The 17,341-nt window shown below is 42.2% G+C and overlaps 2 protein-coding genes across 3 annotated transcripts in view; one reads left to right on the top strand and one right to left on the bottom strand.

Annotated features, from left to right (window-relative positions):
* The window catches only part of st6galnac5a (ST6 (alpha-N-acetyl-neuraminyl-2,3-beta-galactosyl-1,3)-N-acetylgalactosaminide alpha-2,6-sialyltransferase 5a), a 28,742-nt gene extending 25,900 nt beyond the window's left edge, over positions 1-2,842 (top strand). Inside the window, exon 5 of the mRNA XM_077616332.1 lies at positions 2,113-2,842. Coding sequence (XP_077472458.1) covers positions 2,113-2,362 — 250 coding nt within the window. The 3' untranslated portion in view covers positions 2,363-2,842. The remainder of the gene's footprint in view (positions 1-2,112) is intronic.
* pigk (phosphatidylinositol glycan anchor biosynthesis, class K) overlaps positions 1-17,341 on the bottom strand; it is a 29,152-nt gene that overhangs the window by 1,980 nt on the left and 9,831 nt on the right. Inside the window, exons 11-13 of one of the 2 annotated variants that reach the window (XR_013304431.1) lie at positions 10,698-10,864; positions 5,892-6,002; positions 1,200-3,818 (exon numbers count right to left, since the gene is read on the bottom strand). Coding sequence is in view for 1 of the 2 variants with exons in the window: in XM_077616331.1 (XP_077472457.1) it covers positions 10,748-10,864 (117 nt within the window). In the remaining variant the exon portion in view is untranslated. Of the gene's footprint in view, positions 1-1,199; positions 3,819-5,891; positions 6,003-6,142; positions 10,865-17,341 lie in introns of those variants that run through there. The other variant, XM_077616331.1, reaches the window with a different exon arrangement.

The raw sequence follows: 17,341 nt of genomic DNA, 5'->3' as shown, positions 1-17,341 counted from the left end.
AACTGAAGTGTGGCCAATTTGTGGCGTAGAGGTTAACTCACCTGACTGCCATGTGGGAGGCTGGGGTTCGATTCCCGCTCTCGTTTGACTGATCACTACACTATGTAGTTCCGTAAATGGATGGTCCTTTTTTCATTAATATAAAGACAGTCATTTTTTTTCAGCAAAATAATTTATTTCCGGTCAGCCTTCGGAAGACAGTTGGGGGGGGGTTCCTGGTGGTGTTCGACAGTCGGCCTGCGGCCGACTGCCGACACCATACAGTCGTTGACTGGCAACACCGGGACGTGAACCCTCGCCTCCCACATGGCAGGCAGGTGACCTACCCACTACACCATGAGGCGGCCCGCCTATACATGGTCATTTGGTGCTTTTATTTAAGGAAAGACTGAATGACTTAGGCTTTTTTAATGGCAAAATGGTTCATCGTCCACCGAGATTCGAACCCTGCCTGCCCACACGGCAATCAGGTGAATGAACCTCTACACCATGAAGTGGTCACACTTTATTTTGGCATTATTGGAAAGTCTTGACTACACAAGGTTGTTTCTATTTAAGGGAAAAATAATTCCCAACTGGGATTCAAACCAGAACTGCCCGCATGGCAGTCAGGTGAACAAACCTCTGCACCATGAAGTGGCCACACTTAGCTTTGTCATTTTTGGAAAGTCTTGACTATACACGGTTGTTTCTATTTAAGGGAAATAATAATAATGACAAAGTAAAGTGTGGCCAATGCGTGGTGTAGAGGTTCACTCACCTACCTGCCATGTGGGAGGCTGGGGTTCGAATCCCAGTTGGGAAACATTTTCCGTTAGTTGTTTCTATATATTTGTAGTCAAGACCTTCCAATAATGATGAAGCGTGGCCAATTCGTGGCGTAGAGGTTCACTCACCTGACTGCCATGTGGGAGGCTGGGGTTCGAAACCCCCTCTTGTTTGACTGATCACTACACTGTGTAGTACAGTAAATGGGTAATCCTTTTTTCATTAAAATAAAGCCTTAGTCATTTTTTTCAGCAAAACAATTTGTAAGTATTGATGGACAAAATATAATATATGATTCAGATATTTCTTAGACCAGCAGAGAAGGCCTTGAAGGCCCCGGTGTCACACCACTGCTATATAGTACAACCAGAATAAGATGAGTGAGTGTGTGTTTACCATTGGATCGCCTCGTGGTGTAGAGCTCCACTCACCTGACTTTGATGCGGTCGTTTGTCTCTCTGTGTGCCATACGACTGACTGGCGACCAGTCTAGGGTGTAGTCTGCCTTTGCCCGATGACAGCTGGGTTAGGCTCCAGCAACCCTCGCAACCCTTTCGAGGATGGGCTGTATGGAAAATGAATGAATGAATGAATGAATGTGTTTACCACATAAAGATTATTAGGTCAGGATGATATTTTAACCAAAAGTTTCCTGTAATTTCAGGAATGTTGGGTCTAATTCTAAATTGATACCAGATATGACTGACATACCGGTTCACTGGAAGACTTGTGCTTTAACTCGGTTCGTTTATAACAGACAGTGGTGTTTTTTTTTTGGTGTTTTTTTAGGTTTAGGCTATAAGTGACTAAACGTAATAAAAAACATTGTCTGTTACAAACAAACCGGTTAAAACAAGGGTGTCAGACTCGGGTTGGTTCGCGGGCCGCTTTAACGTCAACTTGATTTCACGTGGGCCGGACCATTTTAGATATAATATTTAGATTTTTTTTCTATAAATGGATTAAAAGAACTGGATTAAAAGCCCTGAATATTCATTTTTTATATATCTAAAACAATGGGTTTTTTTTAGCTTTTTTAAAATATATTTTTAGATTTAACAAAATGTTTTTTGAACTAAAAACACTGAAAAAAATGGATTAAAAAATTACAATGATTGATTTAAAAGGGGGAAAATCCGGAAATTTAATATACATCTATACTCTTCATTTTAATTTGATCCTAAAACAGAAAGTCGGCACTCATGATTTACTTTCCCGGGCCACACAAAATGATGCGGTGGGCCAGATTTGGCCCCCAGGCCGCCACTTTGACACATGGGTTAAAACATAGATAACAAGAACTGAAAATGAATTTGAATGTACAACTACTTGTGTTTGTTGCAGCGGTGATCCCGGCCATCCATCGGTGCCTTACCACTACTACGAGCCGCGAGGCCCCGACGAGTGCGCCATGTACATCTCGCACGAGCGGGGCCGACGCGGCAGCCACCACCGCTTCATCACCGAGAAGCGGGTCTTCGCCAAATGGGCCCGAACATTTGACATCCACTTCTACCAGCCGGCCTGGCGTCCCCCGCCTCTGCCGGCAAACCGCACGCTCTACGCGGTCGCGACGAAGGGACGCCAAACGTGAGGGGGCGGCCGACCCGCCCGAGGAAAACGCGCAGACTTTGGCGGCGCGCCGAGACGACGTGGATCCCGATTGACGTTTTCCGGGGAAAATCTGCCAAATGCAGCGCAGGAGGCGTTCAAAGGGACTTTTTTTTTTCTTCTTACTGCTGTGAAGGTAAAAGTTATACAAAGTCGAACTTCACCGTCTCACACCGACTCGGGAGAGCTTGCAGCAACGTCAATCATTCCACGCGTACGTGTGCGTAGACGCTGATAGCGAGTTCAATTTCAAGTTTTCATGTTTTGTAACGATTGCAGCGCTCAAATGAAATGAGCTCTTTTTCAACTCATTGGCTGCCATTGACAGCGATAGATGATAGGGTCTATTGGAAGTTGCCAGCGAATGACCCGATGTTTGTCCTTGCAAAACAAGAAATGTTGGGGGAAAAAAACGCCTAAAATATCAATGTTTTTTTTCCTCAAATAAAAACATGACATTTTACTCAGCGTTAGACATCCAATTTATTTGAACTCGAACGACTTCTACTTGAAATGGATTGACCGTCAATTACTGATGAACTTAATTTAATTCACTTACCGGACGGAGTAAATTTGGACTCCATCAGCACCCTCATTTTTGAGAATTTTATACAACTAGAGCAGGGGTCGGGAACCTTTTTGACGGAGAGCGCCATAAACAATTCATATTTCCTAATGTTATTTCTTGAGAGCCATTCTCAGAATTGAAAAGTAAAATTACATGAAAATGTGTGACCTTTTTGTCCTTTCACCATTTTTAAGTATAAAAAGTCTCCGAATTCTTTCGACAACATTTTTATGACGTTGCTAATAAATCAGTATCAATGATATCATGCATGCAGAAGTGTAATAAAAAACTAAATTATGATTAAAGTGGTGGTAGAGGTAGTGTCAACGCCACAATGATGCTCCTATTAGTATGTTCGGGACTCAGCTCTCTCACCATTGATTTTCATATTTTACCTCACAGGTTAGTGGAGAGCCATATGCACCCATGGAAAGAGCCACATATGGCTCCCGAGCCAAAGGTTCCCTACCCCTGAACTAGAGCTAATGTCTATTATTGTCAATTACAAAAAAATGAGTTAAGAGCGCATGGTTTGACTACTTTTAACATGCTACATTTGACTACTTTTAAAACCACCTCAACCTTACGGCAATCGACGTGTATGAACTTAAAAAAAAAAAATCCTCAGCACGCGGGTCGATTTTGCCCTGAAGTTAAAATCACGTGAGAGGAGAGGAAACCGCCACGAGCACCATGGCAACCAATCTCAAGAGAAGGTAGAGGCAAGTACAGTGAGCCCTTCCGACCGAGGAAAATCTCACAGTAATTGACACACAACCCCTCCTAAAAAAAAGGTCATACTGCTCTATAATTACCACAATAAGGTGGCGTAGAAGACCTTTTGTCCAAATGAAGCTCCGCAACTCCAGCCCTGAAACGACACCGGCCAATTTTAGTTGAGGATAATCTTTGCCAAGCATCACCCAGAGTTAAAGAAGTAAAAAAAAAACAATTTTACCGAATTCAAATGAAGCTTTTTAAGCCCAACGTACACCGAGTGATGCATTCAAACCCAAATAGAAGCCGACAATGCTAGTTTAAAAAAAAGAAAGAAAAAAAAATGGACAGTGGACAACTCCCAATTGCACATCAAAAGACTTGATCTATGGACGGTGAGCCTCGATACGCTTTTGAGGCAGCATATAGCACATATTGAGCTTTGTCACTTTTATTCCGCAATATAAAGGACTATGATTTACAATTAAGGGAAAAGCCGGTTGCTACGGTGAGGACGTGGGCGAGAGAGAATAAAGAGACAGCTGCCGGGAGAAAATATAAAGCTGAGCTCGCTGCCGTTCGCCTGAATCCAGCTTTTGTATAGACGAGCGACAATAAAAGCCACACTTCCATTCAAACTAGAAATGTCTTCTATACCAAACAGGGGTGGGCGATTATTCCACAAGTGGCCAAATGGGCACAGGAGTTGGGTTCGGTTAGCTCTCTTCCAACCGAGGCAGCACAGACAGTAAAGTAGGGGTGTTAAAGGTGCGGCCCGTGGATCGGAAGTGGCCCGCTAAACTACATGTTTTGGAGTAGAACTCCTTATCGCAAAGTATTGAAACGCCATGGTTCATTCCTGCGTGTGCGGTCGATTGGTCGCCGGCCTTTTGGTCACCGGTCTTTTGGTCGCCCCGACCGTGACAACGGGCGACCAAAAGACCGGCGACAAAACAAGGTAAAACAACAAGGTAAACGCATCAATAAAAGCCAACAATGGCCATGAGCAGTTTCACTGAGCTGACGTGAGAGTGTATAACAGTTTGTATGTAAATGCGTTGTCCCTTTAAGAAGCTACGTCAGTCAGGGTCTTAATAAGTTCTCCACCAAAAAAGAATAAAAGTACGGGAAATTTGGAGCTTTTCTTTAGCCTAATAATTACTAGGGCATTAAGTATGACTAAATAGTAATTTGCAGTTTGTACTTAGGGAATTTGAGCAACGATTTAAATGGTAATTATCACTTATCTTCTGGGCGACCAAAAGACCGGCGACCAATCGACCGTGTACCAATTCCTGAATACAATTCCCATTCCCGTTAGAAGTTTGAATTTTTTGTGTGATTTTTGACATTCAATGACTTTTACTTCTATCAAATAAGCGCGATTCCTATTCACGGCAGCCCTTTTTCATCGCCGAGCGGCCTACGAACGGGCGCCGTCACCCCCTAATAGCGTGATTGATGCGGCTACAAGTCACGGCAAGGCGGCCGTGTCAGCCACGACGCGACAACGATGAAGACGGAGCGGCCGCATCCGCCTTCGCCACGGCGGCTTTTTTTCCCTCCCCTTCCCCTTGGACGAGGAAGCGATATGCCAACAGTCTGTCAAGTGCGCTATTATCGTGCGGCGCATAGAACTGGCCCTGAGACGGGCGCGAGACGCTTTGTTGCGCTCTTTTCAGCCGCCACTTCTCGGAGAAGCAGGTGTCAGTCGGCGGGCGTCAAAGTGGCGAGACGAGGGTTTTAATGAAAGCCTCATTCTTTTGGGCCTCGTCTTTGCGCGCCGAGTCACGATCTCCGACGTCGGGCTTTGTACTCTTATATAAAAAAGTGCCGTGTTTCTCACAAAGCGTGCGTGACGAGCAGTGTGGATCACACACTTGGATTATTTTAGGTTTGTGCCAATTAGCGTACAAGCCAGGTTTTTTTTCCTCCTTTTTTTGCCAGCCTTCTTCCTTTTGTATTTATTCTGGGACTATTCAATGTCGAAGATATCTCCAAACTTCAAATAAGTATTAACATAAATACACAAGACGGACGGCCTGGCGGCTTGAGTGGTTAGCATGTCGGCCTCACAGCTCTGGGGTTCTGGGTTCAAATCCAGGGTCGGTCCACCCGTATGGAGTTTGCATGTTCTCCTGGGTGGGTTTCCTCCGGGTACTCTGGTTTCCTCCCACATTCCAAAGACATGCACGTTAGGCTGATTGGACACTAAATGTTCCCCTACCTGTGCGAGTGATTGGTCCTTTGTTGTCTCGTTGTGCCCTGCGATCGGCTGGCCACCGATTCAGGGTGTCCCCCAGCTCTGGCCCGCTAGGCTCCAGCACCCCCCGCGACCCTAACGAAGATAAAGCGGTTCAGAAGATGAGATGAGTCGAGAGAGAGAGACTGTTCAATGTCAGCAAACTGTCTGAAAAGGATTAAAAACAATGTTGAACTTGTTTTAAACACTAAAATAATATAAAAATCACTTCAGGGTGTTTTTGGAAGGGGGCATGAAGAGACTTTTATTTCTTCATTCAAAATATTAATATAGTGAAATACAATAATGATGAATAACTTCAAAATGTACAAGGAGACATTTTGGTCTTTGCGTAATTCTTTGTTTTACAAAAAATGATCAAAAATAATGTTAAAGTTAATATGAGGTCAATGCCAGGTATTTTTTTCATGATCATTATCTTTAATTTAACCCCAAAAAATATCAAATTTGCCACTCCAAGTTGTTACAGTTAGGTAACAAGATAATAAATTGACTACTAAACTCAAGTTTAACGATGAACTGCCTTGTTGTTGCATTTTCTTTGTCAAACGTAACAAATATTTGATAAACACATGTTAAGCCTTAGGAATTTCTGAATGTTCACACACAATGAGAAACATTTTCTTCTAATAAAATGTGTTCAAAGTGTCTTTTTAATTTGTTTGCTATTACTCAGCTGTTTCACTCATTTGCCCAGTTGTTAAAACTGCACAAACAAATTCACACACAACCAGTTTTAACATCCATAGTCAATGGAAAAAGCACATTCAATTCATTTTAAGCCAGTTAGGAACCCAACAACAATTGTATATTCTTACCTTAGAAAACATATATACAAGGGAGAAAAAAAATGGAACACCTTTTTACCAGAGGCTTGAATGTCATCTTCATTCCAAAATGGGCCAAATGTGGCCCTGAGGCCTCACATTTGACACCAATACAGAAAATATAAACCCCAACAGAAGCCAAAGCCATTAACAATGTTTCCCCACGAGTACCAATGTAAATAAATACAAATTCTGTCAGGATTATATTGAGTGCAATACAAACAAAACTATAATTCAGCGGTTTTGAGCAAAATGAATGTTTAATCAAACCATAAGACCACAATTCAAGATAGATTGGACATTTAGGATGAAATGACTCATCGAGCCACAAATGCAGAGGTGGAAAATCCATTTGGAGTGGATATTTTAATCATTTTTATAGTTCAAGTCGAAAAGGGGTGTCCTGTTTTTAACCAATTTATTTCTAAAGTCAATCAATAAAAGTCATTCCTGGCATAGCAATTTTTCTGCGATGACAGACGGAGGGGGTGCCGAAGTGACGTTGACCTTGTCTCCACAAATCTAATCATCATTCCTGAGATTTCCTCACCCAAGGGGAAAAAAATAATCAATAAGATATTAAACGCAGTGGCATGTTAGATAAAAGTTAATTTGACACGAGCCAGTGGTGACGACTTTACAACAATCTTGTTGAGAATTACTCAAACAACATTGATGGATTTGCCTCGGGCATCTGATAAGCTTCAGAACACAAAACCTATTTGCTTTTTGCTTTTAAAGACGAAAGAAACTTTATTGGCATACCCCCTAAAAAAGCACAAACAAAAAAGTCAATCAAGTGGCAAAAGAAAACAAAATCTTACAATGTCTCTTTTCCCAAAAAAATGCAGCTTGTCATGTTTTAGTTATTAACGGAACGTATCCCTAAGTATGATATTTTGCCGTTTGTGAAAATGCTGCCTTGCTTAAGTTGCCGATTTAAGAATATCTATCGATGTTGCAAGATAAAATAAAAGTTCAATAGTGTGGCGTCCAATCGTCCTCTGCTGTGAATTTCAAAGAGTCCAAACGAGCAGACGTGCAATATTTTATTTATTGACTGCGTCAGACGTCCAATCCATTCGCTCATTCGCCACCAGCCTCTCAAAATGGATTGGACGTCTCGCGTCGTCAACGGCAACCGATGAGCTCAAGGAAAAGGATTCGACACAAGAGCTGCATTTTTTTCGGAAAAGACACTATTTAAGATTTTGTTTTCTTGTGCAACTTTTGGATTGGATAACTTTATTCATCCCGGATTCGGGAAATTACGTTGTCACAGTAGCAAGAGGGTGAGGATGCAGAAATAGGAAAGGCATTTTAGACATAAATAGATAGGTAATAAGTAAGTTAATTAATAAATACATGAATAAATAAGTGTGCTGCTTAAGTATATATATATATATATATATATATATATATATATATATATATATATATATATATATATATATATACACACATATATACACATTTATATACATATACATACGTGTACATACACCTATACATACACACATATATAAGCACATATATACATACATACACATAGATGTACATGCATGCATACGGTAGGTCTTAACACTCAGCCATTTTTTTGTTAAAGAGCCTGACAGCTGATGGGAGGAAGGATGGACTTTTTTGTTTGTGCTTTTGGATTGGATAATTTTATTAATCCCGTATTGGGGAAATTTCATTGTTGCAGTAGCAAGAGGGTGATTAGACAGAACAACAAAGCAAAAGCACAAAGTATAAAGCCAATCTTTTGGGGTATGCCAGTAAAGTTTCTTTCGTCATTAAAAGCAAAAGACAAATAGTTTTTGTGGTCTGAAGCTTATCAGATGCCCGAGGCAAATACATCAATTTCATTTATTGACGACGTGAGACGTCCAATCCATGCGCTCATGGATCTCAAAATGGATTGGACGTCTAGCGTCGTCAACGGCAACCAATGAGCTCAAGGAAAAGGCTTCGCCGGTCTTTTTAACGTACCAACTAGCTCACCAGAACCGGCACCGTCTGCTATTTTCCTCTTAGCAATCGAGGGGACCCGTTCCGAAGACGGACAAGCGGAAAATCCTTTCAAGGGTGGCTGACTGCGTGAATGACAAAACCGAGAAAGTGTGTTAAACTACTGGGGAATTCGTAGCTTGGATTTTGACACTTTTTTTAGCCCAGAGAACAGTCGCATTCCCAGAAAGTAGCACAATTTACCAGTGGAAAAAAAATTCTTTTGGCATAACCAAGGCACTTACAAGGGTAAAAGGAAGATCCCCAAGTACTTAGGAAAGCTCAATATTGTCACTTACGAGCAGTTGGAGAAGAAAATGACTCTTTTGATTTGCCGATTCATCTACTATCGGGACGCCGGCGTGACGCCAAAATGAGAAAGTAAAAGCAGACCCGCTCCTTAGAAAAGGTTGGGGAATTGGCTGGCAGGAAATGAAAAAAAAAAAAAAGGGAAAGGAGATGAGCGAGGTATCAATAATGTATAAGAAAGGCACCCGGGTGGCTGATGCAGCAGCTGTCTGCTTTTGGAGAGAGGGGAGGCCACCGCGTGCTTTAAACATCAAGCAAATGAGACATTGATGTAGGGTCACACCAGGATAGAAAGGGAGGAAGAACAACGAAAGAAAGAGCATTATATCAAAGAGTTGTCGTAGTGGGACGGCCATCCAGGCTTAGCGCCTTATCACTCACTTATCGACGGAGCGGCGAAATAGCCCCGAGTCAGACAGAGTGCTACACGAGCGCTAAGTTAATGGATCTTTCCGCAGAGAGGGCAATTTGGTGGATGGGGGGGGGGAAAGGGAGTATTATGTGGGGATCACCATCCATCGTAAGACAGTCGGGGGGGTGTAATGTGGCCCGACGGCAGAGACGTAACGTCGTCATCTCTCGGCGGCCACGTCGTCTCGATTTTGCTTTCTGGCTGGCCCAGCAGTTTGGACAGAAAAATTGATGAAATATGCTGAGCAGAACATCCGCGAAAAGTGATTAAATTCTTATTCAAGGACGGGCGTCTGTGCACACTTGGGCTGGAGTTACACAACATGCTTCAGAAAGTCACAAGATCCCCATTTTTGACTTTTAAGCTTGCAAATTTCGCTGTTACGCTCCACTGACACTTGGATGAAAATACTTTTTTTTTTCTTTAAACCATCTGGCATCGTGCATCTGGCTTGTAGCTCAAATTTGGGAGATATCAGGCAAATTATAAAAAGGAAGTCGCTTTTGAAGGACAACTGAGAAACAAAACGATGCTTCAGTAAACAAAAATAACATTAAGGTTTTCCCCAGTGCTTTATAAGCCTGGTGGGCCACCGGACTTTTCACCAATGCTAATGGTGTGGCTAACAAAATAAATTATCTACTTAGATTTGCGCATTTTCATCAAATAAAATGTTGAATAATCAAAAAAACACACAAAGGAAAGCTTTACCGTTGAATTAAATTATTCATAATTGCAGATTATATTAATAATCCTTTGAAAAGAAAAGTTTGGGCACCTTTGATCATTTTCTGGATTTTCCTTTATAATCATTGTTTGCATAGATTTTTAGGTTAAATACATAACATACCAAACAGTAATATTTGAGAAGGTGAAAAGTTTATAGAAGTTACTAAAAGTGCAATAAATAATTATTGCACTCTCCGCAACTCCTATAAAAAGTTTGACTTCTGAAACATTACTTTTCTTGTATGCTATATAACATACAAATGAAAACGATCAGAGGTACCCAAACGTTTCATTGCCGTGTATGTTTCAAAAGTTTACCAGCAATAAAACTCCAGCCTTGATTGTGCAAAAGAGCCCCCAAGCTTCTACTTGTCACTTAAAAAAGTAATAATAATAATCAAATAATATATCTCAGTGCAGAAACAAATGGATAACATTAACAAGCCTCACAGTTCTGTCGCCACGCATCCTTCAAGGTCCCACCTGAATACGTCGTTTTCAAAGGTTTCTTTGACTTCTTTGCACAGCACGTCTCAGAAGATGTGTTTGAGGTGCTTCATGCCGTACGTCTTGAAAAACACAAGCAAAATCAGCGTCCACAGGCCAAGGATGAAGCCATCGGGAGGGTGCCAGTCTTTCTGTTTGGGCTTCTAAAAAAGGGGTGAGAATGCCATTTAGTAATAGTGAGCATAGCATATTTCTCCTGTTGAAGCCACTGCTGATTGCGCTGTCATTCACAAGGACAGGCAGTCAAGCAAACACATCATCGGTACACCTCCATTGCCTCGTGTTTGTCCCGTTTGCTGGCACATCATCATTTGTGTACCATTATACTTTCAAATCTCGCCTGTATTAAAAAGCACATCGCAAGGAGCGCATTTATATGCTAATGTGACGGCAATATTTCCCAGCCCAATGAGTTAACCTTTAAAAAAAAAAAAAGATGGGGAGGAAATAGAAACAGGGTTGGGAGGGGGGTTTTGCTTTACTTACACGGCAAGCATGCACTTAAGAGATTTCAGCTATTGCTCTCACAAGCAAGCTGACATTATCCAGGAGGGTGGTGGATTAAAATTGTACCCCCTCCCCGTCCCAAATTGGCAGATTGCAAGACTTGGCGAGACAAGCGCTCAAAGAAGAACATGGTGTGGCGTGGAGTGCGTTAGATCGAGGAAATTAGAGTGCCCGAATGGCGCGACGAGGGAGGGAAGTGAACGTTTGCCCGGTGCTAAATATTGACAGCAAAAACGGATTTGAAACCAGGCTGACAGGATTAGACCAACTTGCTGGAGAAAAGGACAGCGTGAACTCACAAGCCATCGGGGTCCAAATACGGGCATCTATAGAATTGGGTTAAACAGTTCTTGCTGGCTCTCACACCTGACAGCTTGAATTTAACTTAAGCATGGTTTTTACTGAGGCAAGAATGAACAATCAAAGTATACCATTTGAAGTCTATAACTGGTAGACATTTGTTCCCTGGTGGTGCTATGCCAGCTTTCTGATGAAACGGCCTTCACTTTCTGCTTATTCTTGGTGAATTTCCCTTTCATTTGCCCTGAGCAAGAAAATTGCATGCTTAATTGGATTCAAGTCAGGTGGTTGACTTTTGCCATGACATTGCATGTTTCGGGCCATTGTTTATCTGCACCGTGAAGGCACGTCCAACGTGTTTCTAAATATTTCAGTGAATTTGACATCCTATTGGCCGAAAGATGTCAGAATGTATGTTGTCAGCATTCCCGTCATTGATAAACAAGTGAACTACAGTGGTACCTCGACCTTAATTAAACTGAAGAAACTGAAAACATGGTGGCGGTCTGGGGAACTCCGGTTCGTTTCTTTTTCAGCGTCAACTCCACACGGACCAGGAAATCATAACTAGATAAATGGTTGGTAGACTCATCAAAATTCTGACACAAATGCTATTTTAGAAGCCAATAATTGCAACTAAGAATTTCAGCTTTCATATTGTCTCACAAACAAATTATATTAAGACTTGCAAAAAGCCAGGAGGACTAAGCGAGTCTGCTTTTAGCTCCTTCACTAACAAAAAAGGGACGCCGTAGGTTAAGCTTCCCTGGAGATAAAAATATTATTCTGCCATATTCTAACAATTACTGTTGATTACGAGGCACTTGGACATTTTGACTTTGCCGCCTCCTTGGTAAGGTGCCGAGAAACAAATCGATCCGTCATTCACAACATGACAAAAGTAAAGAAATGAATGTGTACTAGACACCGTGTGACAATTAAGGGAGGAGTTATTGGCCCTGGAAGCAAAAATCGGATTCTACATCCTTTGGTATGCAACAACCCCTCTGTCTTCACAACAGGTTACGTGACAAAGCTGCCAATTCCCACTGTCAAAAGAAACAGGCCATCAGTAAATCTTGCCGATGTTGGACTGCAAATATATTTAATTGCTCAATCAAGTGGAATCAATGGAGCTTCTCTCTGAACAGAATGCTAATGACTTGGAGTCAGCAGGCTGCGGGCGGGTTGGACATTTTAAAGAGAAAAAGTTCACATGTTCAGAGGCGCTAATGACCATGTAACATCTTGCTGAAAATGATAGAAATGAATTAACAATCATTAAATTACAGTATTCAAAATATGTAATACGTGAATTTCCAGAAATTGAATTTTCAAGTGTTGTTAGCCCATTGTTGCTTGCAAAGGTTGGTCGTTATGGTTTAACAGGTCGTCAAGTAAGAATAGTTATTCTAAAATGTGCATGTTTTAGCAGTACATCCTATTGTACACACACTAGAGCACAGTTAAACCTAACTGCTAAAAGCCTGTGTGCGGTCGATTGGTCGCCGGTCTTTTGGTCGCCCGGATCACGACAACGGGCGACCAAAAGACCGACGACCAAAAGACCGGCGACAAAACAAGGTAAAACAACACGGTCTACGCATCAATAAAAGCCAACAATGGCCATGAGCAGTTTCACTGAGGCGACGTGTGAGTGTATATGAGTTTGTATGTACATGCGTTGTCCCTTTAAGAAACTACATCAGTCAGGGTCTTAACAAGTTCTCCACCAAAAAACAATAAAAGTCTGTGAAATTTCGAGCTTTTCTTTGGCCCAATAATTACTAGGGCATTAAGTATGACTAAATAGTAATTTGCAGTTTGTATTTAGGGAATTTGAGCAACGATTTAAATGGTAATTATCAATAACCTTCCGGCCGACCAAAAGAGCGGCGACCAAAAGATCGGTGACCAAAAGACCGGCGACCAATTGACTGTGTACCTAAAAGCCTTTACTAGACAGCCTCAATAAATCAAGTCAACACGCAGCTGCGTCATTCTGTCATTTCAGTCCTTACATTTTTCATGTCCATTGCAAGTTTTTGTTTCATGGTTTATTGCCGAAAATGCTGCCAGGTGAGCTTGGTACGTGTTTTTACGTCTTTAGCCTACAAAAAAGGGTGATTCGATGAATGCAAGACCGCACTGAGGTCAAGCGCCTCGATGCTGACGAGAGCCGACTGGGAGCGGATGACCATCAGGCTGGTGATTAAGCTTCCGGCATTGAGGACCAACGCGGGAGAAATGGCGCGCTAGTGACCCGGAGCCGCTAGCAGCAACCAGGCAAACATATGGCCTCGGTCAAGTGGAACGAGCCAATTGTTAGTGAAACATGGAAAGAAGACACATTCTTACTCTGTGGCTCTTGTGAAACACGCTGCCATGATTCGTTACTTCTCACACTCTTGCTACCATGCGACATGAACATAACTGTTATTATAATTTGTCTGGTGCGGTTTACTATTCCGTTTTTTAACTGGAAAAAAGCAATAAAATTAAGAGCAAAAGTTAGCAATGGCAGTTTGACTTTTAAAAAATGCAATGTCACAAGAGAATGCCAAAAATGTGACCATGAAGGCAACCCAAATAAAAACTATTAGACACGTTCTGTAGTTAAGAAACATATGAAGGGCAGAGGAAAGCTGAATGTTTGGTGCCCTTCACTGACTGAACAGCTCACTGAAGCAATCTAGCTCTATTAGGCAAGGCATTGTGTTGCATATTCAATCTGCTGGTAAAAATCAATTAATGGCAAGCCATCAAATTGATTGGAGTTAATTAATACGGGACGCTGACGGTTGTCTAAAACAACTCGACGAACACGAACGCTCCAAGGTCGAAAACGGCTTCAATTTATGTCACTTTGCATTTTCGTTGCACTCAACCGCCTTGTTGTGAACGACGTCAGCAAAAGATATGCGACGGCGCATGCATGCAGATTTGTTTGGACTTTTCTGTACACTACATTTAAAAAAGTACAGAGGTACAATACAGACGCTCCCCTACTTACGAACATTCGAGTTACGAACAACGGTACATACGAACATGTCTGCAAATTGCGTTTATGTCGAAAAATGTTTTTAAGTTCAATTTTGTATTGCGCGCCTTTTTCCGAGTAGTGCTTCTTTCTTTTCCTTCTTTCCTTCTTTCTTTTCCCCTTCTTTCTAATACCGATGACGCCTGGCGCTGTGAGAGCTCAGCTCACCCAGCATCTACCTTCCTCTGCCCAGTTCGTTGCAGTGCGGAAGTGCGTGAACGTATCTCCAGTGCGCAAAGAACCTTTTTCATTTTTATCATTAAATATCTCGTGCATCCATTATTCAATATGGTTGGTGAAAAGCGAAAGGCTTCTATTGAGGGAGGTTCAAGGAAGAGGCAAGCCATTTCATTTGAAATGAGTGGCAATAATAACGAAGCTTGATGCGCGTGAGAAAGTGGTGAGCGTTGCATGTGAATACAACTTGAATAGTTCGACCGTCAGTACCATTTATAAACATAAAGATCGAGCAGCAGGACCCAAATATTGAACGTTGCACAAAGTTTGCAAATCAATTGAATGATGCCATACAGTGCTACCGCATCATTTATGATGAAAAAAAGAAAACTGCAATCGTCATTAGATAGCTTCTTTCGGCCAGTTTCTAGTAAATCTCCCTCTTTCTCTAATGTATGTATACAGTACTGTATGTATTCTCTCCATGTTATTAAACGTTTTTTTCAGTACAAACCAATGCGTGTTACTTATACAAGCCTTAAACATACAAATGCACTTATATAAACCTTCAATATACTTATATAGGCCTTAAACATAAATTATAATACAAAATATAGCACTGAGCAACTTACGAACAAATTCAACTTATGAACAATCGCTCGGAACCAATTGCGTTCGTAAGTAGGGGAGTGTCTGTATTTACACGTGAGAAAAGCTAATCAAGCATTTGATAGTTTGATGAATACGTAGCTGACATTGGCACGCTCCTCCAACAGATTGTGTATTCCTCGCATACAAAACTTATTTGTTGGTTTAAACACCCTAATTTGTCGTTGCTAAACAGAGGCACGTCAATGTTAATCCAATAAACACAAGTAGGTGGCGAAGGACTAATCCACGCCATCCCACGTCCACTTTTGGAAGCAATGTCGCCGTGTGCCCGGCGCGGAATTCATTTTCACCGTTTGCGTTCTCGGCACCCTCGATTCTCCGGAGGCGTGTTGTAAAACCGACGTAAGCGTGAATAACAATTCGGGAGCCAGAGAACGGCAATCCAAATTTTTAAAAAAGCACAATACACGAGAGAAAAGTGGGAGTTTGTTCTAGCTATAGTCTAATGTTGTGAACAGAATGGAGGGTGTGGGCTTCAGAGAAAGAGATGGGGGGCTCAACCTGCCACGATTGAGAGACACTGCATTAATCAACTTTTTTTTTTAAACACACCCACACACATGGAGAGCGCGTCTCGCCGTCAGTCATTCTGATGACTTTTCTATTTACAAGTCGGCGTGTGCTGTCGTGGCAAATAGGAATATGCTTTGGCGGGCTCCGAGAAGACAATCAGCGATTGGATTTGTTTGTCGCCGCGGACGCCAGACCCTCTTGGGCATGTTCAAGACATCAAATCAGAGCGAGGCCGAGCGACTCTTCTTATTCCACCGCTCGAGTGCGTCTGAATTTCAAGTACAAAGACATCTCGCCGAGGGAATCTCGCAGCATGACAGCAAATCAAAGGGAAGGGCGCTGTCAATAAGCTTCGGGGGATGTTGCTCATATGATCCATAGTGCAGATGGTCAGATATGAGGAATGACTCATCCATTCAGGCACCCATGGCGCATGGATATAATCAAACATCTGTAGCGAGGGGTCACTGAGGTTGGGAATTTAGCAGTAGGAGAAATAAACAAAAGGTTCATTCAAAGGCTAAGCTAATTAGGAGATATCGGACAATTAAACTGTCGTAAAAAACACCGGGACGTTAAGAAGTCCCGACCTCTGCACGAGAAAGTACACATTACTATTTTACCGTGTGCGGTCGATTGGTCGCCGGTCTTTTGGTCGCCCCGACCGCGACAACGGGCGACCAAAAGACCGGCGACCAAAAGACCGACGACCAAAAGACCGACGACAAAACAAGGTAAAACAACACGGTCTACGCATCAATAAAAGCAGACAATGGCCATGAGCAGTTTCACTGAGCCGACGTATAAGAGTTTGTATGTACATGCGTTGTCCCTTTAAGAAGCTACATCAGTCAGGGTCTTAACAAGTTCTCCAACAAAAAAACAATAAAAGTCCGGGAAATTTTGAGCTTTTCTTTAGCCTAATAATTACTAGGGCATTAAGTATGACTCAATAGTCATTCGCAGTTTGTATTTAGGGAATTTGAGCAACGATTTAAATGGTAATTATCACTTACCTTCCGGGCGACCAAAAGAACGGCGACCAAAAGACCGGCCGACCAATCGACCGTGTACCCTATTTTACACGGACAATTTTTGACGCAATAACTCATTGTTTTGGGGCAATCGGTATGCGCTCGTTTTCTTGCCGCAATTAAAATTGTCCACCTTATCTGATTTCACGCTTGCCCCTTCAGGCCAAGTGTCGTTTCACAGTGGCCACCGTCGCCATGGAAATGGCAAAAAGACATCTGTTGGGGTTTTTTTTCTCGAAAGGACTTTCTGAGCCATCTTCAAATGAAGCGTGGACACACTTAAGCAAATTGAATGCGAGGACAGCTGGAATGTCTGGGTTATCAGAGCGGAACCACGTCTTTCTTGTATGGCGGCGAGTGTGCCTGCTTGCGTGTCT

The sequence above is a fragment of the Stigmatopora argus genome, chromosome 12, assembly GCF_051989625.1.
Source record: "Stigmatopora argus isolate UIUO_Sarg chromosome 12, RoL_Sarg_1.0, whole genome shotgun sequence".
NCBI lineage: Eukaryota > Metazoa > Chordata > Actinopteri > Syngnathiformes > Syngnathidae > Stigmatopora > Stigmatopora argus.
Note: the sequence above shows the minus strand (reverse complement) of the source record. Positions and strands in the feature narration are given on the sequence as shown.